This window comes from Hypanus sabinus, chromosome 2 (genome assembly GCF_030144855.1).
Source record: "Hypanus sabinus isolate sHypSab1 chromosome 2, sHypSab1.hap1, whole genome shotgun sequence".
NCBI lineage: Eukaryota > Metazoa > Chordata > Chondrichthyes > Myliobatiformes > Dasyatidae > Hypanus > Hypanus sabinus.
Genome location: NC_082707.1, coordinates 95,079,065 through 95,106,292, shown reverse-complemented (window position 1 = coordinate 95,106,292; position 27,228 = coordinate 95,079,065). Strand labels below are relative to the sequence as shown.

Here is a 27,228-nt window from a genome sequence, read left to right as displayed (position 1 = left end):
GTTTCTGGACGTTTCCACGAGGGTGCTTCATAGAATGAAGAGCATGTTTTGTGATGATAAAATGAACGATCTAGGGCTTTTCTCTTTGGAGTGAAAGGAAGATGAGAGGTGACTTGATAGAGGTATACAAGATGATTAGAGACACAGAGTGCACAGCCAGAGATATTTCCCAAAGGAAGAAATAGTTAATACCAGGGTCCTGACGAAGGGTCTCGGCCCAAAACGTCGTCAGCACTTCTCCCTATAGATGCTGCCTGGCCTGCTGTGTTCCACCAGCATTTTGTGTGTTGTTTGAATTTCCAACATCTGCAGATTTCCTCATGTAATACCAGGGAGTTTAATTTTAAGGTGATTGAAGGAAAATATAGGAGGGGTTTTAAATATTTTCACACAGTCCTGCCAGAGTGGTAGATACATTGGGGCTTTTAAGAAAGTCTTAGACAGATGAGTAATAGAAAGATGTAGGGTTATATAAGAGAAAATGATTAGATTGATCTTAAGAGAATGTTAAAATGTCGGCATGACTTCATTGGCCAAAGTGCCTGTACTGTGTTGTAGTGTTCTATGTTTTACATTCAAAGGCTGCAGGCGAGTTGAGTTGAAAGTATGAGGGAATGATGGACTTAACCAAGAAGAGGCAAGGAAGAAATGACCTTAGAGGTGATTTTAAGAGCATTGAAGGGTTTGGACTGTTGGTGCCGATCATTTCATAACAAGGATTTTTAACATTGAATTATAGTTACATAGTTAAATTGAAAGAGAAAGCCATCATTTTACATCCTTGTGTCAAGAGTCTTAACAGACTCCAATTGTAACTCATACCTTTCAGTTCAGGATGGCTAAATAAAAAGCTAGTCCTCTACTGATTGATTATAAAACTCCTAATTGGCAAATCATCTTTTGTGGAGGGTGTACAAAATGAATCTGCCCTCTTTGAGCATTGTGTCCAGATTCTATCATGTTTGGGCGATCCCTGCGGAAAGCAGAAAGTGGCGGGGGGGGGGGGGTGGGAGAGGAGGGAAAGATGCGCTTGGTGGTGGGATCCCGTTGGAGGTGGCGGAAGATATGGAGAATTGTGGGCTGGACTGGAGGCTGGTGAGGTGAGGACAAGAGGGACCCTATCCCTGGTAGGGTGGCAGGAGGGTAGACGTGCGCGAAATGAAAGATGCGGTTGAGGGTAGCGTTGATGGACGAAGAGAGGCTGAGTCAGATCTGCCGAACGTCACATGACGTGGTCAGAATAAGTTTTTACTGTCAACCAACTTTGTTTCAAAGACAGCAGGGGAGCTGTGTCGCCAGTGGTTTAGTCCCATCCCTTTCCGGTCAGGAGTGAGTCCAGAAGGAGGTATAGAGGCTTGAAAAGAGCAGGACATCCCGGCGACGACTTCATTTTCCAAGAGTTACCTTTGGCTTCGGAGTCACAGGCAGTATGGGCGCTGGCTGCTGTGCTCGCTGTATAGCCTTGTGTCTCATACCTCTGGCACTTACCTCCATGGTGGCCAGTCTCGCTTTGCTTTTCCCAAATGGAGAAACTGTCCACTTAATGAAGAATCATATCCCCTGGACGATCATGGCTCAGGTCGGACTTTGGGGAAGCGGATTATTGGTAAGTTTATTTACTTAGAACGTGGGGTTACATTCCAGCAATGATCAGCCTTAAACGTGTAGAGAAGAATTCGTGCCCGACTAGTGTACACGCTGATATACGAGAACAATTGTAATCTGCATCAAATGTTGCTTAGGGAAGTTGCTTTTACGACGATGTAACCCAAAGTAGGAAAATAGAATCCCGCTAAGTCAGAGCGGACTGTTTGGTACCGGTATACTGGAACGGCTTGGCGAGGGATGTATGCTTTTTGTGGGTTCAGAGCTGTTCTACTGTATCAAATCAGCCCTGTTCAGATAATTTGCGCATTCATATTATGGCAGGCGGTATGCGCTTCAGTGTAAAGACATCTGGACGATGTCTGTCCTTTCTCACAAGCTTGTCTGCGACTTCCAAAGGCTTTCTTTCTGTCTGCCCTGTTCAGTTCCACTATTCTCATCTGGAAAACCACAACAGTGAACAAACTGATTGTTCAATCCTGTCACTCGCTTATTTCACGCGTACGTCTAAACATGGCGGAATGCATCGTTTGCATCGGGATGTACTGGGCAACGTGGTGTGCTAACCCCAAGCCGTATGTCTTTGGAAGGTGCGAGGCAGAGAGGAGATGGGTGGGGACAGCTGGTCTCCGACTCCATGCCGACCAGGGTGAAGCCCGTCCTTCGTCATGACCTCAGGTCATGAAACGCCGTTCTTTACAGGTAGCCTCTGTGCATTGCAGCAGTGGCTATAAGAGTTCGCTGTGGGAGCAATAAATATGCAATAAGTTGGTTTGCAAACGCAATAAGGAATCAAAGTTTGGTAGCGTAGTCTCGCGGGGATACCTGTATATTGGAAGAGCTTGGCGAGAGACGGACCTTTTTTGTGAGTTCACGGGTATTGTGTTGGGTGATTACACTGTGGTAACTGTACCTGTTCTCTAACCTTGTCTGTCTAGCACTCTTGATAGGGGTTGTGGAAACCGCCTGGCGGGACCCGTGTTAACCTTACAGGTACAGGAGAGGAGGGGTAGGTCTCGCTGCTAGATGAAGACAAGGGAAGGTAAGGGAAAGAGCAAGGGAAATGGAGGGAGCTGAACTACAAAGTGGAAATAAACAGGGATAAACACGAGAAAATCTGCAAATGCTGGAAATCCGAACAACACACACAAAATGCTGGAGGATCTCAGCAGGAAAAAATACAGTTGACGTTCCGGGCCAAAACCCTTCGGCAGAACAGAGATAAAAGCGTTTTGGGATTTTTTTTTAAAAAAAACGGAGTCTCGGGGTTCAAGGAGTTCAGCAGTGGGGGAAAGTTTAGGTTACGGTGTTGTGCGATCAGAGAAGGGGTAAGAAGCAGCACAGAACAGGATTTCACTCAGGAAATCCAGACACACTCAGTAGGTAAGGCAACATTTCTGGGGAGAGAAATAGGTTAATGTTTTAGCCCTGAGTCCCTTCGTCAAAAATGGAAGAATTAGTCCTCTAATGTCTCCCCACTCCTCCACTCCAACCGAATTTAAAACAAAACCTTTTCGCAATACTGATGTCGTTTCTCTGAACCGCAATGAAAGCGTTTCTCTCTATACAGTCGTCAGCGGAACTGCCTTCATCAGAGCTTCAGTCTTCTTTTGGGTTCATTTCACATTTCCTGAAGTTTCCGGGGTGATTACGGTAAATAACTCCACAAAAGTTTTTATTTTTTTGTGATTCAAATTTTTATTATTTATTCTTATTTTACAAAGCAGCACAACATATCATAGAGCAGATACAGTACAGCATATTTACAGACATCCCATGACAGGAAAACATATAAAACTAAGAAACAGAAAAAAACTTCTAATTTAAGTTTAAATTAACATACAACCAAAATTGTGACGGACACAAGCCCTGCCTCATGTTTGAGCAGGCGTTCCTAGAGCAATTGCCCGAGGACATACTGCCGATGCAGATTTCAGCGACCCCCAGAAAGTGGCGGCCCGGGCCAACGTGCTGTGGAAAGCCAAGAGGGAGAGCGTCGGTCAGATTGCCAGGCCACGCGCCCGACAGCAGACCAGACCAGGCCCGGCAGGGGGGTGCACACAACACAGAGGCAGGAGTGAGGAGGTCAATGAACAGTGGTGCTTCTACCACCAGCGGTGGGGCACAGAAGCCCGCCCTGCCAGGGCAAGCTGCCGCTAATGCCTATGGCGGCTGACCACCAGGACAGCCTCTTGTACATCTGGGACAAACAGTCGGGATGCCGCTTCTTGGTCGACACCGGAGCGGAGATCAGCGTCTTGCCCCCCGACGGGGTACGACACCTGCAACAGGAAGCCAGGACCCACCCTGAGGGCCGCAAACGGCAGCACAATACAGACCTACGGCACCTGCACAGTGTAGCTACAGCAGACCAGACCAGGCCCGGCAGGGGGGCGCACACAACACAAGAGGCAGGAGTGAAGAGGACAGTGAATAGTGGTGTTGCTACCACCAGCGGTGGGGCATAAAAGCCCACCGTTGTCATCCGCCCTGCAAGGGCCAGGGCCAGGGCCAGGGCCAGCTGCCACTAATGACTATGGCGGCTGGCCACCAGGACAGCCTCTTGTACGTATGGGACAAGCAGTCGGGACGCCTCTTCTTGGTCGACACTGGAGTGGAAATCAGCGTCTTGCCCCCGACGGGGTACGACACCCGCAACAGGAACCCAGGACCCACCCTGAGGGCTGCAAATGGCACCTGCACAGTGTAGCTACAGTTCGGCTCCAGCCGGTTCACATGGGACTTCACACTGGCCGCGGTGGCCCAACCACTCCTGGGGGCGGACTTTTTGCGAGCTCACAGCCTGCTGGTCGACTTGCAAGGGAGAAGACTGGTCCACGCCGACACTTTGCAGACGTTCTCCCTGGGTGAAGCCAAGTTGCCGGCCCCACACCTGGACTCCATCACGCTGTCGGACAACAAATTCACCAGAATCCTGGCGGACTTTCCATCGATTCTGGCACCGCAGTTCACGGCAGCCATGCCCAGACACAGGGTACAGCACCACATTCTGACCCAGGGACCACCCCTCCACGCCTGCGCATGAAGGCTCCCCCCGGAAAAGCTCCGCCTGGCAAAGGAGGAGTTCCAGAGGATGGAGGAATTGGGGATCGTACGGAGGTCTGACAGCCCGTGGGCCTCCCCCCTGCACATGGTGCCCAAAGCAGCCGGGGGTTGGAGACCATGCAGCGACTACCGCAGGCTGAACGAGGCTACCACAACGGACCGCTACCCTGTGCCGCACATTCAGGACTTTGCAGCAAACCTGCACGGGGCAAGAATCTTTTCCAAAGTAGACCTCGTCCGGAGATACCATCAAATCCCGGTGCACCCTGAAGACATCCCCAAAATAGCACTCATCACCCCGTTCGTCCTTTTCGAGTTCCTCCGCATGCTGTTCGGCCTGAAGAATGCCGCACAGACGTTACAGCGGCTAATGGATGCGACCTGGACTTTGCGTTCATCTATTTGGACGACATCCTTACAGCCAGCAGTAGTCATCAGGAGCATCTGTCCTACCTCCGCCAGCTCTACTCCCACCTGAGTGATTTTGGCCTCAGGATCAACCTGGCCAAATGCCAGTTCGGTCTCGATACCATCGACTTCCTGGGCCACAGGATTACCAAAGACGGGGCAACACCTCTGCCCGCCAAGGTAGACGTGATCCACCACTTTGCCCGGCCCAACACAGTCAACGGCCTGCAGGAGTTTGTTGGTCTGGTGAACCTCTACCACCGTTTCCTCCCCTCAGCAGCCCGTATCATGCGCCCTTTGTACACGCTGATGTTGGGTAAAGGCAAGGACATTACTTGGGATGAGGAGGCCACGGCCGCTTTCGTCAAAGCCAAGGAAGCCTTGGCAGATGCCGCGATGCTGGTGCACCCCAGAACGGTCGTTCCAACTGCCCTCACAGCGGACACATCAAACACAGCAGTCAGTGGGGTGCTGGAGCAGCTCATCGAGGGGCGCTGGCAACCCCTGATGTTCTTCAGCCAGCACCTACGACCACCCGAACTCAAGTACAGCGCTTTCGACCGGGAGCTGTTGGCACTGGATCTGGCAATCCAGCATTTCAGGCCCTTCACCGCATTCACGGAAGTGTCCGATCCTAGTCGGCTCGCCAGCAGTGACATCTGTCCTACATCTCCGAGTACACGACGGACATCCAGCATATCTCGGGAAGGGACAACGTCGTGGCGGACGCACTCTCCAGACCAGTTGTCCAGGCTCTGTCCCTGGGGGTGGACTATATAGCTCTGGTGGAGGTGCAGCAGGCAGAGGACGAGATGCCCAGCTACAGAACCGCAGTCTTGGTTTAGCAGCTGCAGGACTTTCTCGTAGGCCCAGGTGAGAGGACCCTCCTGTGCGACGTGGCTACTGGCCAACCTCGCCCCATCGTCCTGGCAGCCTGGCGGCGTCAGGACAACCTTCCGGCTGGTCTCCAGCAAGTTCGCGTGGCATGGACTTCGCAAACAGGTCAGCAAATGGGCCAAAACGTGCACACAGTGCCAAGCAGCCAAGGTGCAGCGGCACACCAAAGCCCCGCCGCAGCAGTTCTCCAAAGTTATATCTACGAAGTTATATTTCCTCTGCAAATCCGCATACGACATAAAAATCCCATTTTCATAGAGATCACCTACTGTATTTACACCTTCAATCCTCCATTCTTTCCAGTACACCATTCTTTCCCCAATGCATATCGCAGGGTTATTCCAGAGTATAACTGATTTAAATGTGACATTTTACAAGCTTTATGAATTGTACTCCACACACTCCTTGAGTGAAATAGTATAGGATTTAGATTAGTCTTGTTTTCCACATGTTGGGAGAGAATGTTAAGGGGAGAATGTGGTGCAGCCAAGCTCCGTTCTATAACTACCCAATCTAAATCAACATCAGCTCTGTCCCAATGTTTAGCTAACTTGGTCATTTCAAAGGATAATTTATATGCCCTGACGTCTGGTAGACTGAGCCCTCCCATGTCCCTGGACATGTACACCTTACTCATTTTAATTCTGGGCTTCTTCTTATCCCACAGAAAGTCACTGATAATTTTGTTGTATTGCTTGTAGATCAAATCTGAAATATTTAAAGGAAGCATCAAAGAAAGATAGTTAAACTGAGGTGCTATGACCATTTTAACTACATTGACTTTACCCCAGAGTGATAGTCGCAGTGCTCCCCACTTATACTGATTATTTCTTATCCTACCCAACAACGGATCATAATTTAAAGTAATTATTTCATCCAAACTCTGACTGAGTTTGACCCCCAGATACTTCATTCCAACTGGCTCCCATCTGAAATTAAACTGAGAGACTGAATTTGAATAACACAATTTTGACATTGGCATAGCCTCAGATTTACTGCAGTTGATTTTATAACCAGACACTTCAGAATATAATTGAATTGTTTTCATTCATGGGGGTAAGGAATTAGGAGGGTCACTAATCAGGAATAAAATATCATCAGCATATAGCATCAACTTATGCTCCTTTACACCTCCCTTCAGCCCTCTAATATTTGGACCTGCTCTAATCATGACTGCCAACGGTTCCAAAAAAAATCATAAGTAACAGTGGGGAGAGGGGGCATGTACCCTGTGAAATGTTGAAAAATGGGGATATGATATTATTTGTAATAACTGTAGCCTTAGGGTTTTTATACAAAATTCTAATCCATGCTTTAAAGATAGAGCCAAACCCAAAGAATGACAAGGCCATGGCTAACAATCTCCACTCAACCTTGTCAAAGGCCTTTTCGGTGTCCAGGGAGATGGCAGCAACTGGGATACTACTTGGGGAGTTCAGCTACATTAAGTGCAGTAATCTCCTTAAATTGTCAGTTGGGGATCTGCCTTTAATGAAGCCAACCTGGTCAGTGTTAATTATAGATGGCAATACTTTCTCTAATCGTGAAGCCAGTATTTTAGTCAGTATCTTACAGTCCCCATTAATTAAGCTTATAGGCCTATAATTGGAAGGGTCTATTGCATCCCTGTCTTTTTTTGGGATCAACGATATTAATGCTTCATTAAATGTATTAGGTAAAGATTCCAAATTAAATACTTCTGAATAGATTTTTGTTAGAATAGGAGCCAATATGTCCAGAAATTTCTTATAATACTCAACTGGGAAGCCATCCATACCTGGAGATTTCCCCACTTTCATAGCCGCAATAGCCTGTCTGACCTCATCCTCAGTAATTGGGGCATTCAAGAACTCCGCTTGTTGTGGGGGTAATGTAGGCAATTTTATGTTAGCAAAAAACTGATTCAGCTCCTCCTGGTCTTGATTAAATGGTGATGCATATAGATCTCTTCTAAATTTCAGTGCTTCAACATGTTTCCTGGACAAATGCAACATCAACTTGTTTACCTTTAAAGTATGATAAAATCTTTTTCCTCTTGATTGGGTTTCCACACCCATTAATGTTCCATGATATAAAATTAACCATTTTCATGTCTTAAACTTCATGCACACGTTGCAAAAATATACATTTTCCCGGATGACTGTCTGGAATGCAATAATTCCAAAAAAAATCCAAAGAAAAACCTGCTGAACTCTATCCCTGTGCTCGATTATTGCCAATAAACACTGCAAATGCTGCGCTTTCAAACAATTAAACAACCAACATAACCCAAAACCAGCGATAATATATTCCTGCCAGATTAACTAACAAATGAAAACAAATAGGCCAGATAAACTCTACAAAGAAACAGAAAAGAAAGAGACACATGATATGGTCTGCGAAGTACCGTGCCAGCTAGTAGGCCTAGCACTAAACAGACGGCTTTATCCAGCTCCCCACCCACCCTGTTGTACTTCACCTATTACTGTCTCTCAGTCAATGCCAGTGCCGCACTTTCATGAATGAATTTCACTGCTGCTGCAGTAGTAAAGAACTTGTTCTTTCCTTTCCACGTGAAGCATAGAACTGCTGGATAAGTGAGTGTATACCTCACGTTGACTCTTTGCAGCCGTAGACATGCCCTCCGTTTTTCAGCCAATTCCCTGGACATATCCGGAAAGAAGGAGACTTTGCATCCCTCCCACTCAACTCCTCTTTTTGCTTTGGGCGCTTGCAGCACTTTCTCTCTGGCCGAAGAGCACAAGAATCGTATTAATACCAGCCTGGGGTGGGGGGGGGGGACAATCCTTGCCCGGCCTCAGAACCGGGACCCGGTGCACCCTCTCAATCTCAAACTCTGTGTTCAGTTCGACGCCAAATCCCTCGGGCATGGTTCCTTGCACACTTAATCAGACCGCCCGTTTCTGCACCCACCTTTAGACCGACCAGCCTGACGTTGTTCCGTCTGCTGCTGTTCTCAAGCTCCTCGACACGGCTCCACAGCAGGTCCAAGCGTTTATTATTCTGCTCGCTGGCACCCACCGGTTGCACAGTGGCATCCTCCACACTGCAGAGGCGACCCTCGGCTTCCATCAGCCTCTCTTGAATGGCATTGTTCTTCAACTCCATTGTCGTTCCTTTAATTGTAGGTACATCGGTAGCCACCCCGAGCAGAATGGAACTTCTACGGCTAACCTCAGCCAGTAAATTCTCCGTGTTGGAGCCGGTCCGTCGGTGTAGTTAGTGTGCCTTGAGCTTTGGATTGCGGGCCCTGTCTCATAGCCACGTGGCTTGCTGTAGCCCTCTTCGAAGGTCTTGGCATTGCACTGAATTATCTCGCAAAGTTGTTATTTTTTAGTGAAAAAAGTAGTTTTTAACTGTAGAACAGTTGTATTCGAATAAGGCAGGATAAATATGCTCTAATTGATAGAATTTTATGGTGGGTTGTCGGAGCTCCACTAACATGCAGCCATCCTGTCCGGCACCCACGTGACGTCCCCACCAAAAGTTTTTATTTTAATTTTGCCCTTACAGCACCAGGATCCAAATAAAACTATGATCACAACTTGGTTATAATTGTGCAGGACAAGGCATGTTCAGACATGGGTGTTTCCAAACATGAGATTCCACAGATGCTTGAATTTCAGTGCAACACACACAGAATGCTGGAGGAACTCAGCAGGTCAGGCAGCATCCATGGAAATAAATAAGCAGTCGGCGTTTCGGGCCGAGAACCTGGTTTGTCTTCTACATTGTACTATAGGTGAGGACAGTGTAGGCCAGTTGGTTATAATATCCTAACAGCTACACAACCTTGTTACATTTCCTGAATTAGCACTGCTTCCATTTTGTCTGATGAGTGAGTCTAGGCAGTTATTAAGGATGCTTCAATATGTAATGGTACGCAGTTGTGAAGCTTGAGTTTGACGTTGTATGAGTTAGATAATATAGAACATAGAAACTTACAGCCCATTACAGACCCTTCAGACCACAATTTTGTGCCAACCATGTAACCCACTCCAGACACTGCCTAGAATTTCCCTACAGCATAGCCCACTATTTTTCTAAGCTGCCCCTAAAGACCCTATTATATCCACTATCACTGCTGTGCATCCCACACACCCAGCACTCTCTGTGAAAAACTTACCCCTGACATCCCATCGATACCTATTTCCAAGCACCTTTAAACTATGAGAAACAATGGTTGGTCAGGGGCTGTTGTTAATTGCCGAATCCGGAGTGATAGAGATATACGGCACAGAAACGTACAACACAGGATAGGCTCTTCGGCCCACGATGTCTGTGCTGACCATGTTGCCAAGTCTAACGAATCCCACTTGCCTGCACATGATCTATATCCCTCCGTTCCCTGTCAGTTCGTGTCCCTACGTACCTCTTAAATGTCACTATCATATCTGCTTCCACCACCAACCTGGGCACCACCACTCTCTTGTAAATTCAAACGTACACATGTTTGCTCAGTTAGAACAGTAGGGGTGCCAGGCAGGATAGTGGAAAGCTCCTCTTGCAAGATGTGGGATGGCAGGGAGACTGCCATTGTCCACGACCACTACAATCGCAAGAAGTGCAACAGGCTGCAGCTTCTAACACTCCACATTAAGGAGCTGGAACTGGATGAGCTCCAGATTGTTCAGAAGGCTTGAGGGGTGATCGATAGGACATAAGGAAAGATGGTTGCATACAATGTGCAGGACACAGTAAATTGGGTGATGGTCAGGAAGGGGGAAAGTGTTTCACAGCCAGTGTAGAGTACCCCTGTGGCCACCCCACTCAACAACACGTATACCACTTTGGATGCGCTTGGGGGGTGGGGGGGGGTGACCTAGGAGAGGAAGGTTACAGCAGTCAGGTCTCTGGCACTGGGTCTGGTTCTGACTCAGAAGAGAACATAGAACATAGAATAGTACAGCACATTACAGGCCCTTCGGCCCACAATGTTGTGCCGACCCTCAAACCCTGCCTCCCATATAACCCCCCCCACCTTAAATTCCTCCATATACCTGTCTAGTAGTCTCTTAAAGAAGGTGCAGAAGAGGCGAGCTGTGCTGATAAGGGTTCAGTTAGTTAGGGGGACGGACAAGAGGTTCTTTGTGCAAGAACGAGATTCCCAGATGGTTTGTTGTCAGGGTCCAGGACATCTCAGACTAAGGCCTCAACATTCTTCAGTGGGAGGGTGAATAGCCAGAGGGCTCGATCCAATGGCAAAGGTAGCAAGAGTTACGATATTTTGCAAAGTGAATTCAGAGTGACACAATAGACAGTGGAGAGGTTGTGGAGACAGATGCTGCTGAGACCTCAGACAAAGACAGGAATCAAAAGATTGAGCGTGGTGTGACTAATGTCTTGAGCTGCATGTATTTCAATGCAGGAGGTATTGTAAGAAAGGCAGATGAATTCAGGACACATGTAATTATGATATTGTAGCTATTAGTGAGACTTGGTTTCAGGAGGGGCAGGACTAGCAGCTCAGTATTCCAGGGTCCCGATGTTTTAGATGTGAAAGAGTGGCAGGGATTAAAGGAGAAGGGATGGCATTACTAGTCAGGGGAAATGTCACGGCGGATGGGAAAATGAGTTAGAAATGGCAGACGGAATTTAATGCAGACAAGTGTGGCGTGTTACACTTTGGTAGGACAGACCAGTGAGCGGTAGGGCACCGAGGAGTGTGGTAGAACAGAAGGTTCTGGGAATATAGGTCCATCATTCACTGGAAGTGACATCACAGGTAAGTAGGGACCTACAGAAAACTTTTGGCACATTGGCTTTCATAAATCTAAGTACTGAATAGAGGACATGGGATGTTATGTTGAAGTTGTAAAAGATGTTGGCGAGGCCTAATTTGAGTACTCAGTGAAGCTTGGTCACCTACCTACTGGAAAGATGTAAACAAGGTTGAAAGAGTGCAGAGAAAAATTAGAAGGATGTTACTGGAACAAGAGGACCTGAGTTATAAGGAAAGATTGAGTAGGTTAGGACTTTATTACTTTGAACGTAGGATATTGAGGGGAAGTTTGATAGAGGTCATGGGTTTAATGTGAAAGGTGAAAAGCTTAAGGGAAACATGAGGGGAAACTTCACTCAGGGGGTCATGGGAATGTGGAATGAGCTGCCATCGCAAGTGGTGGATTTGAGCTCAATTTCACCATTTAAGAGAAGTTCTGGTAGGTGCATGGAGGCAGGGGCAAGGAGGCCTATGATCCCAGTGCTGGTCGATGGGAGAAGGCAGTTCAAATTGTTAGACACGGACTAGATAGGCCGAAGGCCTGTTCCTGTGCTGTGCTTTTTTTTACTTTATGACTCATTAATCTACTTTCAACTTCTCTCATCTCAACTTAAAGATATGCTCACTAGTTTTTAAAGTTTCCACCCTGGCAAATTGATTATCAACAGTATTTCTGCCTTTATACAATGCAACATTGTCCAACCTTTTTCCTTGGTGGTCTAATGATTCCATGAGGCCCATGTCAACCTCTTCACCCATAACTTCTACCCAACCTTTGCACAATGCAATTTGCCAATGCAGACATTGCCAGGAGGTGGACACTGGTTTGCCCGGCTCTCCACAGATAGCATTTTGCAGGGGTACCGGTTAAATTCACTTTGGATTTCATGTTGGTGGTGCTGCGCTGAACCACCGGCTGATCACAGTGCATCTGCCGACTGGGTTGTGAGTCTGCATTGCAAGTTGGGGCTTGGAGAAGTGCAGGAGGACTAGTAAAGTACTCATCTGCCACTTGAGAGCCTCTGCTTGTTATTTCTTAAACGACGCGGTTCCAAAACTGCAAGCAGGACGAAAGCAGGAACTACCCTGTAGGAAAAATAGGCATGCTGATATAAACGAGACTGCAGATGCTAGAGCAGCTCGGCACATCGGGCGGGCACTTATAGGAGTGGGAGACTTCATCTGTACTGGCATTGATGAATACTTTGGCCAAAGGCTAGGCATTTGGAATGTAGTTATGAAAAAATAATTTCAAATGTGCAACTCTCTGGGTGTGGCGCTGTTCTATTGATGTCTATAAGCAAGTGTACAAGTTTATCCAAACACTTGAGCATCGAGAGGGAGTCTCAAAGTCCCACCACTCTCATCCCGAGATGTTGGGAGCAGCTGAAACAATAGCATATTGCACTGGTCTGATTGTTTAGCAAGATGAGCAGTCACCAGAAACAGTCTTACTCTACCGTATCGCACAGCAAGTCCCAAACGAGTATGGGGATGGGTCCCAGGCTTACTCAGACCCTGCTGTGTTACACTGAAGCAACGGGGGGGGGGGGGGGGGGAAGCACTCACCGGACACACATTCAGTTCAGTCTTGGCTTAGATAATCAGAAGATTTTGTTTAAAGTGTTACATTACCATGGTTTTTAATTAATTTTACTTTTGAAATGTGCATGTAGTTAACACAAAGGGAGTTCAATTCACTGTTCCAAAGGGGTTGAGGGGTAGAGGGATTTGGATAATGGAGAACAAATTATTCAGGGCAGCCCCAGTAAATGGTTCATAACAAACGCATATACATTGTGGACTTTATCGACGACGCTACCAATGGGCCAAGTGGCCTAATTCTGTCCAAACGTCTTATGGTCTTAACTAAATCTTTATAAAACACTAGTTCAGCCTCATCTGTGTTATGTTGAATTATAGTCACCACATTATTGAAGAGATGTGAAGACGCTCAAGAGGACCCATGAAATTTACGGGAATTGGTTCTTGAGATAAGGGGCAACGATAGATCAGTACTGAGTTTACCTGGGGTCCAAGATGAGCCCGTCAGATCACGTTGCATAGGTCCCTAGGAAATGGGGGCAAAAAAATACACAACTCTGCCCTTGCCCTGATGAGCACCTGCATGTATGGCTGTGTCAGGCGACATGTGGACCAAAAGTAGCAGGGCACCACGTGCCAGGGTTGTACCTATCTCTGGTGGTGTGGATGGTGGGTCTGGCTCCTTCACTACTGTCAGAAACACACTGAGTCTCAGCAATTTGCAGAACGGTAAACTTTATTTTTCGAGTCTGCAGAGTCGGACCCAACCAGCTCCTGCTAGATTGAGTGCCGAATTACACTTTGCACAGTTTTTTATACCCTACTTGTTTACGACTTTGTGAGTTGCACCCATGTGAGGTGCAGACATTCTTCCTTAATCTCATTACAAAATTACAAATGTGATTACCCCTTTGGCCCACTTATCAGCCTCAGCGCATTAACACCGTTATTGTTCAACCGTTAAGCATGTCTTCCCGTTACCCGTATCGCTTCTTTAATCAGCAAGCTATTGTTTCATCCTGATTTTGCAAATTGGTTTATACGTTGCCCTGCAAGTTGCTTTGCACGTTCTTTCTGTGTCAGCACATTCTAAATGGACTCCTTAAGAATCATTTCTCTCAACTACAAAACGTCCCAGAGCTACCTCCAGTCCTTTACGGAAGAATTCATCCAATCAAACACCTTTGGCCAAAATCCATTAGCCAGTATGGAACACTACGGGACAGAGACTCTATGGATATGGTGGAGTGGATCCCGGAGCAGACTGTCCAAACTGTCTGGTTAGACGCCTGATCGCCATAATAAAAAGCACAGAGATATAGTTTGATTGATGGTGAGAGGGACCCTCTTGTCAGAGCTTTCCGAGACATATCACTAAGGACGGCTGCAGCGGGGAGAGGCTTCCACCCACCTCCTTGCAAACCGATTTGAAAAGAGAGCATGGAGGCGGACGCAAGGGTTTGTGTCCCAGTTCATCTCCAGCAACCAGTGACCAGCCACCGTGAGCTCCAAAACCCCAGCCTCCAGCTCGGAGGCCCTCTATCGAGAGGGGGGATCAACAGAAGAGGAATGGCAGGTGGTGAAACCGCCCTAGAGACAACGGAAGGAAAAAAGACAATTCAACAGGAATCTTTCCGTGTTGCTGATAGAGATGTAAAGTTGTGCAACGTCTTCAGCACTCCTGCAGGTGGAGCACGGCTGTAGCACACTCCGGACGGTCCCGGATGCACTTCATCTTCGTGTACAAGGTAGGCTTCCGTCACAACGAGGTGCCTGTAAGGGAATGCTGTAGACTGGCACATCCCAGGCCTCAAGACAACGCTGAGGGTGTAGTCAGTTTTTAACAGCAGTTCAGTAGTAGTTATTTTTACCTAAAAAGTAAAGAACTTTAGTCTGTTACAACATGCATGATTCATTATCGTTTGAAAGTGGAAACTTACTTAGTGTCTACTCTTAAAAAGCGTACACGACTGTATGGGATGCCCATGAATGTAAAGGTTCTGCAGTGTGTATATACAATATATGTTTATTATGAGTAAAGTCTTTTTCATTAAGAGCTAAAGATCCAGTAGATGGTTCAGAGAAGGCTGAGGGTGAATTGACGAAGGGCTGTAAAATGGAAAGTCTGCATGGAGTTCACAGCAGGTGGACCTGAGATCACGGGTGTGACCATCGTTGATATGTTCGAAGTTATTTTCCTCATTTAGAGTATTCACATCACTTTTAGAAGTCTTTAGGCATCAGAAGTATTTCAGAAGCACATAAAGAGCCCATGCAGTCTGAGACAGAGGCTTTGCTGCAGACCGCGCCTCCCTTTGCTCGCTCTGCTCCGGGGTCCAGCCAGCAGCAGGAACCTTTCTTTTTACAAAACTATAGAAATTTATTTACATCATAAGTACACAAGGTACAGACATTTGGTATTTACAAGACAGTGAGTCCACTGAAATTAAAATATGGTTACCACTGTTTATTAGACAATCAATACCCCGGGGGGAGGGGTGCAACGCTCCCGGAAGTCTCCCATTGCGACGGCTTGCTCCCCCTCCAACGTATCCTTGGAAAAGGGCCAGGCAGTCGGCCTTCTACTGTTAGGCGCCTCACCCCGTGAATGGCCAACTTGGCCAGTCCTGTGTGCAGGAGTGACCCGTACAAGAAACGCTTCAGAGTGGCCCCGTGGGCATCCCGGCGAGATGGCTCACATTATGCGGGGCCCTCTCCCGAGGCCTGGGTCCGACAAGCACGTCCGGGCCCCCTCCACTTCCCCGCGCCCTCCCGACACTCACCGTAATAGGATCAGGCCCAGCCCGGCCGAGGTCGGGCCCCGCACCCTCCGCTGTACCCGGCTGAAGCGGGATAGATCCCTCAGGTGATGTCACGTGTAACACGTGATTGGACGGAGTTCTGAGCATGCGCAGAACTGACAGAATGATCTAGAAGTGTGGCAGTTTGAAACATGGTTGCTGTTTGCTTTTAAATAAAAGTTCTAGTTATTTTCTTCCAGAATATGTTTCTTTATGAGTAACCCACGGTACGTATAGAGAACGCAACAAGCAGCATGATTGATGACGTCCGCCAGGATTCACGTGCACTCCTGCAGGCAGTGTCCCCGGCGGAGAAAGGCCATCTCAGAGGGTGGTCGCTGTACATGTATCTCTGCACCTCAGACTGTTCAGTGGGAGGGTGTGGCGGCTCCTGGGCTTGGGAGCTGTTGAGGAGTTGGTGGGCTCGGGTCGTTTCAGAGGCATCTGACTCGATACTAAACACATCCTTTGTCTTTACCGTCTCTGATGTTCGCAGGTCATTGTAGCTTCCTATAAGATCAACACTGCTGCTGTTGCCGAATGCTGTTGCTGTTTCTGCCTAGGCTCCAGGCTAAAAGTAAGTCCGCCTTCACAGTGTCAGAATGAGGCTCCTTTCAAAATGAACCACTGACCCACCACAGGTCAGAGTTCTGTGGAAAGTTCCAAGCACTCTCTTCTGAGATCTATTCCACTGTACAGCCCAGTCTGGTCGTATCATCTGCAAACACTCAGATACGATTGGAGCAGAATCTGGCTGCATAGTGATAAGTGTACAGGATGTGGAGTCGGGGCTGAAGACATGACCTTGTGGAGCATCAGTGTTAAGGATAACCCTGGTGAAGGTGTTTCAGTCTCTCCATACTGACTGACACAGTTTGGTCAGAAAATGAAGGATCCAGTTGCAGAGGGAGGTGCTGACTCCTCGGTTCCAGAGTTTGGTGAAAAGTTTGTTTGCTGTTAAAGTAATGAAAGTGAAGTTGTAGCCAAGAATTACTAGTCCAATATAGGTGTTGTTATTATCCAGATACCCCCGTTCCATCAAAGTGACCACCACTACTTGTTCCTCAGTTTTATCCATGTGGCCTCACTGGACGGTACCTGAATATCCTCTCTAAGCACTACTGTAATGTTCTCTCTTATCAAAGGCAAATCTGCTCTTCCTTCTTGACCGATATGTGGAGGTACCTGCTAGAGAGACTGTAACTGGGTGTCCTTTTAGTGAATGAAATACAAGGGGTGACTGATAAGTTCGTGGCCTGAGGTAGAAGGGGTCAATTTTAGAAAGCCTAGCGCATTTATTTTTCCTACATTTACACACTAAGTCCAGCGGTCGTGGAGCATACGGATCCTTCTTTGTAGAAGTCAGCGTCTTGGACCTCCAGAAGTGGTCCACAGCAGGGGTGATTGATAAGTTTGTGGCCTAAGGTAGAAGGAGATGAGTTATTAACTTCAAACTTTCTGCATTTTCACTGAAAGATCATGTAACGAGAGTTGTATAATTCATCTCCTTCTACTTTAGGCTCACTTGGTAGTGCAATAATATCAGCACTGGACTACGGAGCGAAGGTTCCCAAGTTCGAATCCAAGTTGGGTTGAGTGTCGAGTGTTAGCAACTCGGCCTCATAAAACAAGAATAGCTCGCTACGGAAACACCGTCACGACGGTGCCCTGATAACTCCACTGCCGAGCTAAAGGCTATTCTTCTTCTACTACCTGCCCTGCGGTGGACCACCTGGAGGTCCAAGACGCTCGTTACATGCACGTGCAGTTCAACTCTTTGAGTGATAATGCAGAAACTTTGAAGTTAAAAACTCACCTCCTTCAGGCCATGAACTTATCAATCACCCCTGCTGTGGACCACTTCTACAAGACCGCTGGACTAAGTGTGAACATGTAGGAGGGGACTATGTTGAAAAATAAATGTGCTAGGTTTTCTAAAATTGACTCCTTCTACCTTAGGCCACAAACTTATCAATCACCCCTCATAGGGCATACAGCAGGACATTATTCAGCATTCAGCACTATCATCTCCTCAAAACTAGTCAATACATGCCAAGACCTACAATACCCCCTTGTGCAACTGGATCTGTAAATCTTCTCACTTACAGTCCACAGTCAGTTCAGATTGACCATCAGCACAGCTGCATCACAAAGCTGTGTGCTTAGACCCTTGCTCTACTGTGAGGCTAAGTACAGCTCCAATGCCATGCGTGATGACAAAGCAGCACATAGGAGGGGGATTGAAAATCAGGTTAAATGGTGCCACAACAACCTCTCACTCAACATCAGCAAAACTAAAGAGCTGATTATTGAGTACAGTAGGACAAAACCAGAATCCTCATCGGGGATCAAGGGTGGAGAGAGTCTCTTGTGTTTAATTCATTGGCATTATAATTTCAGAGAATCCGTTCTGGGGCTAGCGTGTAAATGCTATTACAAAGATGGCATGGCATCACTTCTACATTCTCAGCAGTTTGTGCAGATTCGGCATATTATCTACAACCTTGACAAACAATTATAAATGCACAGAGCACTGTATCCTGACTAGTTACATTATGGCCTAGTATGGCAACACCAAGGTCCTTGAATGAAAATCCTACAAAAAGCAATGGATGCAGCCCAGACCATCACAGGATACAGGAGCCCTAGATCCCATACCACCAGCTTCAGGGACAGGTATTACCCTTCAACCATCAGGCTCCTGAAAACCAGCATGGGTAACTTCACTCAGCCCAACAGTAAAATATTCCACAACCTATGATTCATAGAAACATAGAAAACCTATAGTGCAATACAGGACCTTCAGCCCACAAAGCTGTGCCGAACATGTTCTTGCCTTAGAAATTACCTCAGGTTACCCACAGCCCTCTATTTTCCTAAGCTCCATGTACCTATCCAAGAGTCTCTTAAAAGACCCTATTGCATCCACCTCCACCACCGTTGCCAGCAGCCCATTCCACGCACTCATCACTCTCTGAGTAATAAAAAAAAATTACCCTTGTACCTACTTCCAAGCACCTTAAAACTGTGTCCTCCTGTGCTAGCCATTTCAGCCCTGGGAAAGCCATTTCAGCCTCTGACTATCCACACGATCAATGCCTCTCATCATCTTGTACACCTCTATCAGGTCACCTCTCATCCTCCGTCACTCCAAGGAGAAAAGGCCGAGTTCACTCAACCTATTCTCATAAGGCATGCTCTCCAATCCAGGCAACATCCTTGTAAATCTCCTCTGCACCCCTTCTATAGTTTCCATGTCCTTCCTGTAGTGAGGTGACCAGAACTGAGCACGGTATTGCAAGTGGGGTTTGACCAGGGTCCTATATAGCTGCAACATTACCTCTTAGCTCTTAAACTCAATTCCACGATTGATGAAGGCCAATGCACAGTACGCCTTCTTAACCACAGTGTCAACCTGTGCAGCAGCTTTGAGTGTCCTATGGACCTGGTCCCCAAGGTCTCTCTGATCCTCCACACTGCCAAGAGCCTTACCATTAATACTATATTTTGTATCATAGTTGACCTACCAAAATGAACTACCTCACACTTAACTGGGTTGAACTCCATCTGTCACTTCTCAGCCCAGTTTTGTATCCTATCAATGTCCTGTTGTAACCTCTGACAGCCCTCCACACTATCCACAATGCTCCCAACCTTTGTGTCATCAGCAAATTTACTAACCCATCCCTCCACTTCCTCATCCAGGTCATTTACAGAAATCATGAAGAGAAGAGGCCCCAGAACAGATCCTTGAGGCACACCACTGGTCACCCACCTCCATGCAGAATATGACCCGTCTACAATCACTCTTTGCCTTCTGTGGGCAAGCCAGTTCTGAATCCACAAATCAATGTCCCCTTGGATCCCATGCCTCCTTACTTTCTCAATAAGCCTTGCAAATGCCTTGCTGAAATCCATATACACCACATCTACTGCTCTTCCTTCATCAATGTGTTTAGCCACATCCTCAAAAAATTCAATCAGGCTTGTAAGGCACGACCTGCCTTTGACAAAGCCTTGCTGACTATTCCTAATCATATTATGCCTCTTCAAATGTTCTCCATCTACTTACCAACCACTGAAGTAAGACTCACTGGTCTATAATTTCCTGGGCTATCTCTACTCCCTTTCTTGAATAAGGGAACAATATCTGCAACCCTCCAATCCTCTGGAACCTCTCCCATCCCCATGATGCAAAGATCATCACCAGAGGCTCAGAAATCTCCACCCTTTGCCTCCCATGGTAGTCTGGGGTACATATCATGCTGTCCCGGTGACTTATCCAACTTAATGCTTTCTAAAAGCTCCAGCATATCCGCTTTCTAATATCTAAATGCTCAAACTTTTCAGTTTGCTGTAAGTCATCCCTACAATCACCAAGATCCTTTTCCATAGTGAATACTGAAGCAAAGTACTCATTAAGTACCTCTGCTATCTCCTTCGGTTCTATAAGCACTTTTCCACTGTCACCCTTGATTGGTCCTATTCTCTCACATCTTATCCTCTTGATCTTCACAAACTTGTAGAATATCTTGGGGTTTTCCTTAATCCTGTCTGCCAAGGCCTTCTCATGGCCCCTTCTGGCTCTCCTAAGTTCATTCTTAAGCTCCTTCCTGCTAGCCTTATAATCTTCAATATCTCTATCGTTCCCTAGTTTTTTGAACCGTTCATAAGATTTTTTTTCTTCTTGACTAGATTTACAACAGCCTTTGTACACCATGGTTCCTGTACCCAACCCTTTCCCTGTCTCATTGGAATGTACCTATGCAAAACCCCACGCAAGTATCCTCTGAACATTTGCCATATTTCTTTCATGCATTTCCCTGAGAACATCTGTTCCCAATTTGTGCTTCCAAGTTCCTGCCTGATAGCCTCATATTTCCCCTTACTCTAGTTAAACGTTTCCCTAACTTGTCTGTTCCTATCGCTCTCCAATGCTATGGTAAAGGAGATAGTATTGGAGATCACTATCTCCAAAATGCTCTCTCACTGAGAGATCTGACACCTGACCAGGTTCATTTCCTAATACCAAATCAAGTACAGCCTCTCCTGAAACACTCTCCTGAAAACCTTCCAGAACACATCTAACAAACTCCACCCCATCTAAACCCCTCACACTAGGGAGATGCTAACTGATATTTGGGAAATTAAAATCTCCCACCATGACAACCCTGTTATTATTACACCTTTCTAGAATCTGATGTCCCTGTTACTAGTGGGTAGTTTATAAAAAACACTCAGTAGATTTCCCCAGTTGATTCACTTAAATCATTTTTTATTATTGTTATTATTTTGTAATTGCACAGCTGGTATTTTTGGGCACACTGGTGGTAGTTTTTCAATGATTCAATTGTCTCTCTTTGTATTTACTGTGAATGCCAACAAAAATTGAATCTCAAGTGTAGTATGTGGTGACAAATGTACTTCGAACTCTTGCTTACACTTCTATCACATTTGCAGGGTTTGTGTATTGGAACATTGTGCTGCTAGTCCTGCCCATCTCATAGCCATATTTCTGTTATGTCCTAGTCCCCTGGGCCAGTTTGCACCCTGAGTTCACCTGCCTTACCTGTTAACCCTCTTGCATTGAAATAATTGCAGTTTATGCCTGCAGTCTTTCCTGTTTCTTTGCTACACTTTTGACAGTCCTGTCTACCAAACTTGCTGTCATTGACTACGGTATTTCCCCCCAAATGTCTAAACAGCCTCATTTCTGTTCAGGGACCTCCACTGTCAATCTCTAGGTTAAACCTGGAGATGGACACTTGCAAATTTCTCACCTGGATGCTGGTCCCCTTCCAGTTCAAGTCCAATGATCTAAGAACCTGAATCCCTGCCCCTTGAACTGTCTCGTCAGCAACAAATTACTAATGAGGCATTAGCAATCCTAACATACATTAAAGTGGATAAATCCCCATGGCCTGGCCAAGTGCATCCTTAGACTTTGTGAAAAGGTAGTGAAGAAATTATGGGGCCTTTACAAAAATATTTGCATATTCGTTCACCACAAGTGATGTTCAAAACCGGAGAGCAGCTAATATTGTGTCATTATTTTAAAAAGCCAGTAAAAAAGAAGGGGGTGGTGAGCCAGGCATCAGTGGTGAATACATTACTGGAAGCGATTCTGAAGGGCAGGATCTACCAGCATTTGGATAGATATGTTCTGATTAGGGATAGTCAGCAGAGTTTTGAGTGTGGGAAATCACATCTCATAAATTTATAGGACTTTGTCGAAAAGGTAACTAAGAAGATTGATGAGGGAAGGGCAGTGAATATTGTCTATGTGAACCTTAGTAAGTCCTGCATGGACGGGTAGTGTGGAAGGTGATATCACAATGCATGAAGGGAGAGCTGGCTACCTGTCTTGACGGTAGGAAGCAGACGTTGATGGTGGAAGCTTTTCCCCCTTTGATTAGTGATGTGCCTCAGAGTTTGGTGCTGGGCCCATTTTTCTTCATTTATCTAAATGATTTGAATGAAGATGTACAAGGCATGGTTAATGTTTGCAAATGACACCAAAACAGGACCACAGATAATGAAGCAAGTTACCATGGGACTGAAAAACAGCAAGTGGAATTGAACCTAGTTAAGTGTAAGGTAACAAGCAATCTGCTGGAGGAACGGCAGGCCGAGCAGCATCTGTGGAAGGAGAAGAAATTGTCAATGTCTTTCTTTCACATTGCTCCTCAATTTGCTGAGTTCCTCCAGTAGATTGTTTGTTGTTCCATTATCCAGTATCTGCAGCCCCTCATCTTTAAGTGTGAGGTGCAGCATTTTGATAAGTCAAAATAGGGTGGGACTTTCATAGTGTAAACAAGTCTCATGTCTCAGTCACGATTCTGTTGAAGGGTCTTTGACCTGAAACGTTTGCTCTGTTTCTCTTCCCACAGATGTAGCCTGATCCCCTGAGTGTTTCCTGTCCTTGTTTTATTTCTGAAAGTCATGTCTCTATGTATTCCTTACCACTGGGCTCCCCAAGCTTAAATCTCAAATCTCAATTTTATGTTCCTTCAAGATTACAAACTTGACAAGCACATGTTAATGTCATGTACTCTGCTGCTGCAAAAAGCTAATTTCATGGCATTTACGCTGTGGATGTATGTTTATGAAAACAATAACCTTAAAATTGAATTTCAAACCCTTTCTCCACAAAGTTCCAGTAACCCATTATTTGGGAATTCTCATCGTTCAGTGATCAGCTGTCTGAGTGTTGGCCCTCACACTCCCTTTAACAAACTCTCCACATTCTCTTTTAAACTATCAGGTTCTTCGGAAATTGTATTTTCCTACTGTGTGACATATGATAAACAATATGAATTAGATGGTTATTGGAGTATTAACATACAACAGTTAATAATGCAGCAAATAAGCTGATGTGACACCACCAGTTCCCTATATGCTGGTTACTGGAGTTCTGTATCTACCTGTAGAACTTACTTGAATATTTTGGAAACTTCAACCAAATTAAGGTGCCAAATCGACAGAACACAACTTAAAAGTTTCTAATAAAAACAGAAGCACTCAGCAGGTCATGAGAAGTGACAAAACAAGTTGCTTGTAAACATTCTCACTTTTCTGATAACGGGCCTTAGATTAAACGTTTATTCCGCTTCTGTTCCACAGATGCTGCTTGACCTGCTGCCTGTTTCTGATTTTTCTGTTTTTATTTCTGAATTGTTCTACCTCCATCTACCATCTACCTGCTCTTGTGTCCCATCTTCAGCCCTTCCCCTCCCCTACTGGTTTATCATCCAACCACCAGCCCTCAGACTTTCAGTTACCCTGGCCCCTGTCTCAGCTCCTCCCCCCAATCGTTATACTGGCCAACTTCCCACTTTATTGTCAGCCCTGAAGCAGGATTTCAACTTGAATCATTGACAATTCCTTATCTCTCATTGATGTTACTAGACCCACTGAGCTCCCCCAACAGATAGTCTGTTGCTGCAGATTCCAGCACCTGCAGTTTCTTGTGCCTACACAATTGACCCTCATCTAAAATCTTCACATACAAGACCAAGACATTGCAATGCATATATAGATATCATAGTTTTCTCTGTGTGATTTAAAGGTATTTTGGCTAACTTTAGCACTCGAGACATTGTCATAGCCTGGATAGTATCTTCATTGCAGGCTTGGGAGTCCCAGTCAAGTTATATTAAGGACCTGGGAGACAATGGAGCTAACTAAAACAGAATTCAAGAGGAATATTAAGGGAAGTGGAAGGTATATTATAGGTTGAGTAACTGTCTTTTATTCCCCGTCTGCAGATGTTTGCCTCCATCTTTTACTCCTTATTAGCAATCGTTGGCTCAGCAATTTGTTTTGGTATATCTGCCTGCGGACTTGCAGATGGACCTCTTTGCTTATCTAATGTCACCTTACCCAACAATGGCCATGCTCAGCTGTGGAATTACCCATTCCAGAAGAGGAATGTCAGGTAACACTTGGTACTTACTCTCTAAAACTTCTGCCTCTAATTAGTGTGACTTTTCTGTAATTCACAATTCAAAGAAAACTTAATTTTCTTTCATTGTAAATTAATTCAAAATGTGTTGTAACTTCTCCTTTCTCTTTATCCCAGTGCATTGGTACTGGGGTTAGTGTGGTCAGATCTAATCTCTCCTGATGAGTTTCTGCTTTTTCCATGTGTGTGATATCAGATCTGATTGTGCGGTGTGTTTTGTATCTTTTGCCTGCAGTGCTGCCAACTACCTGCATGACTCTTCACGCTGGGGAACTTGTGTGGAACCCAAGAACATTGTGGTCTGGAATATAATACTCTTCTCCATACTCCTTGCAGTCAGTAGCCTGGAGGCTGTTCTATGTAGCTTTCAGATCATAAATGCATTTTTTGGTTGTATTTTTGGTAGATAGCAGCTTGTTGGTCACATATTGACCTCCCGAACATCACAGGCTTGTTTTACTGGATGGAATTCTCATACAGTGGCATGCAAAAGCTTGGGCACCCTTTGTCAAAATTTCTGTCACTGTGAATAGCTAAGCGAGTAAAAGATGACTTGATTTCCAAAAGGCATAAAGTTAAAGATGACACATTTCTTTAATATTTTAAGCAAGATTACTTATTTATTTCCATCTTTTACAGTTTCAAAATAACAAAAATGGAAAAGGGCCCAAAGCAAATGTTTGGGTGAAGTTCTTTTGCAGTCAAACAGGTGTTTTGATTTGCCTTTCTAGCAATCCTACGAGCAGTTTTCTCAGAAAGTTTTCGGTCTTCCAGACCTCAACTTGACCTCCATCGTTCCTGTTAACTGCCATGTCTTGATTACATTATGAACTGAGGAAACAGCTACTTGAAAACTCTTTGATCTCTTCTTATAGCCTCTTCCTGCTTTTTGGGCATCATTTATTTTAATTTTCAGAGTGCTAGGCAGCTGCTTAGAGGAGCCCATGGCCGCTGATTGTTGGGACAAGGTTTGAGGAGTTAGGATATTTATAAAGCATTGAAATTTGCTTCACCTGGCCTTTCCTAACGATGACTGTGAACAAGTCATAGGCCTAACAAGCTAATTAAGGTCTGATACCTTGGTAAAAGTTATCTGAGAGCTCAAATCTCTCGGGGTGCCCGAACTTTTACATGATGTTTTTCTCACTCTAAAATTGTACAAAACAAAAATAATACAATAAATTTGCTTAAAATGTTGAAAAGAATGTTTCAACAAAGCCTGGCTGTCGATGTAGTTGCTCCTACTCTACTTAATTTATTGTTTCCAACTTGTTTTGTAAACTTACTTTTTTTTCCTTGAAATATTAATAAGATTGTATTCTGTTTCATTTTTCAAGAGTTTGCTTTTCAAAATGTTTTGCAAATGGGGCTGATCTTTTTTTAAAACACTTTTTTGGTGGTGTTTATAGCATTCCCTTCTCAATGTTTTGAGTAAGGTGGAAGTTTGCTTTTTTCTCAATCTTTTTCATGTCTGTTTTTATCTTTTCATTTAGTTAATAAATTAATAACCAGTTTATAGATTAGGACTATTAAAGTTTGAAGTTTTTTCTGATCTGGTTATTGATTGTTTTTTTCCTGAAATATCAATAAAATTGTATTCTGTTTCACTTTTCAAGATCTCGCTGTAGTGTTCTCAGTGTTGAAACTCTGACTAAACACCAAGTTAAACCAGAGTCAATGAGGACAGGATTGCAGTAAGATTAACTGTTTACTGTTCACTTTTCCACATTAACATATGGTGACAACTGTTGATCTTACTGCGATCCTGTCCTCATTGACTCCGGTTTAACTTGGTGTTTAGTCAGAGTTCCAACACACTGCATGAGAACACTACAGTGAAAAGGCGTTGCTTCTATGATGTTTCTTAGTGAGTAGAAATGGAGTTGTCCTCGTGTTGAACCTGCACACGCAAGTCTCCGCCTTCCCATTTCTCCAAACCAGAACTTACCCACAAGGTGCAGCAAAACTGGGTGTGACATCATCACATGACGTGATACATCACAGATAATGAATTTACCTTCAGCAACTGCAACATAGTTATCAACCTTTAACTAGAAAATAGTTACAAATGAATTATTTAAAGTGAAAATGTAATAAAGCTAAATAAATGCCTTAAGGGCAACACACTCGCTTTTCAAAATGTTTTGCAAATATGACATTCCTTTTTCAATGTCTTGACGGTGGTATTTTGCATCTTTTTTCAATTTTGGAGATTTGCCTTCAAGAGAGGGAGGATAAGGGAGTTTCTAGTTAGCTTTCTGGCTCTCTATTGGCCAGTTTTCCGGCTTTTGTGGGTGTGGGTGGGGCTATCCTTAGTTTAGTTTTTTTTTCATCTGGGCTGAACTGAAACTACAAATATGTCTGAATTGTCATAACTTCCGGTTCCCCTTTAAACTTTATCCCTCATGAGTTTTCTATGCAGGAAGGTTAACCCTTGTGGTGAACTACATATACCTGTCTGGACACACCCCCTGCTGACTGCTCCTGTGGCTCCTCCCACTGACCCCTGTATAAAGGCGATCGAGGCCTGAGCCCGGCCTCTCAGTCTCCAGGATGTAGTATGGTGGTCACTTCACTGCTTGTTCCTTCTTCCAGTCAATAAAAGTCGATATCTTGCCTTACGCCTCAGAGTGAGTTATTGATGGTGCATCACCCTTTACATACCATATGGTTTATTCAAATAAAATGGATAATATTACTAACTTTATCTCATGGAATAC

General features: G+C 45.2%; 1 protein-coding gene across 1 annotated transcript; it reads left to right on the top strand.

Moving 5' to 3' along the window:
* The first annotated feature begins 1,516 nt into the window (after positions 1-1,516).
* On the top strand, positions 1,517-25,954 carry LOC132405258 (transmembrane 4 L6 family member 5-like). Its single transcript, XM_059989943.1, has 4 exons — positions 1,517-1,606; positions 16,541-16,621; positions 24,312-24,481; positions 24,744-25,954. The coding sequence occupies exons 1-4, from the start codon at positions 1,544-1,546 to the stop codon at positions 24,916-24,918; spliced, it is 489 nt and encodes a 162-aa protein (XP_059845926.1). The 5' UTR covers positions 1,517-1,543; the 3' UTR covers positions 24,919-25,954.
* The last annotated feature ends 1,274 nt before the right edge of the window (positions 25,955-27,228 follow it).

Bases quoted from the DNA above. Each gene is read 5' to 3' on its own strand.
- LOC132405258 (XM_059989943.1), top strand. From the start codon at position 1,544: ATGAAGAATCATATCCCCTGGACGATCATGGCTCAGGTCGGACTTTGG. The intron at 1,607-16,540 runs GTAAGTTTATTT...TGATGTTCGCAG, and splicing joins TTTGGGGAAGCGGATTATTG to GTCATTGTAGCTTCCTATAA. The intron at 24,482-24,743 runs GTAACACTTGGT...TTTTGCCTGCAG, and splicing joins TTCCAGAAGAGGAATGTCAG to TGCTGCCAACTACCTGCATG.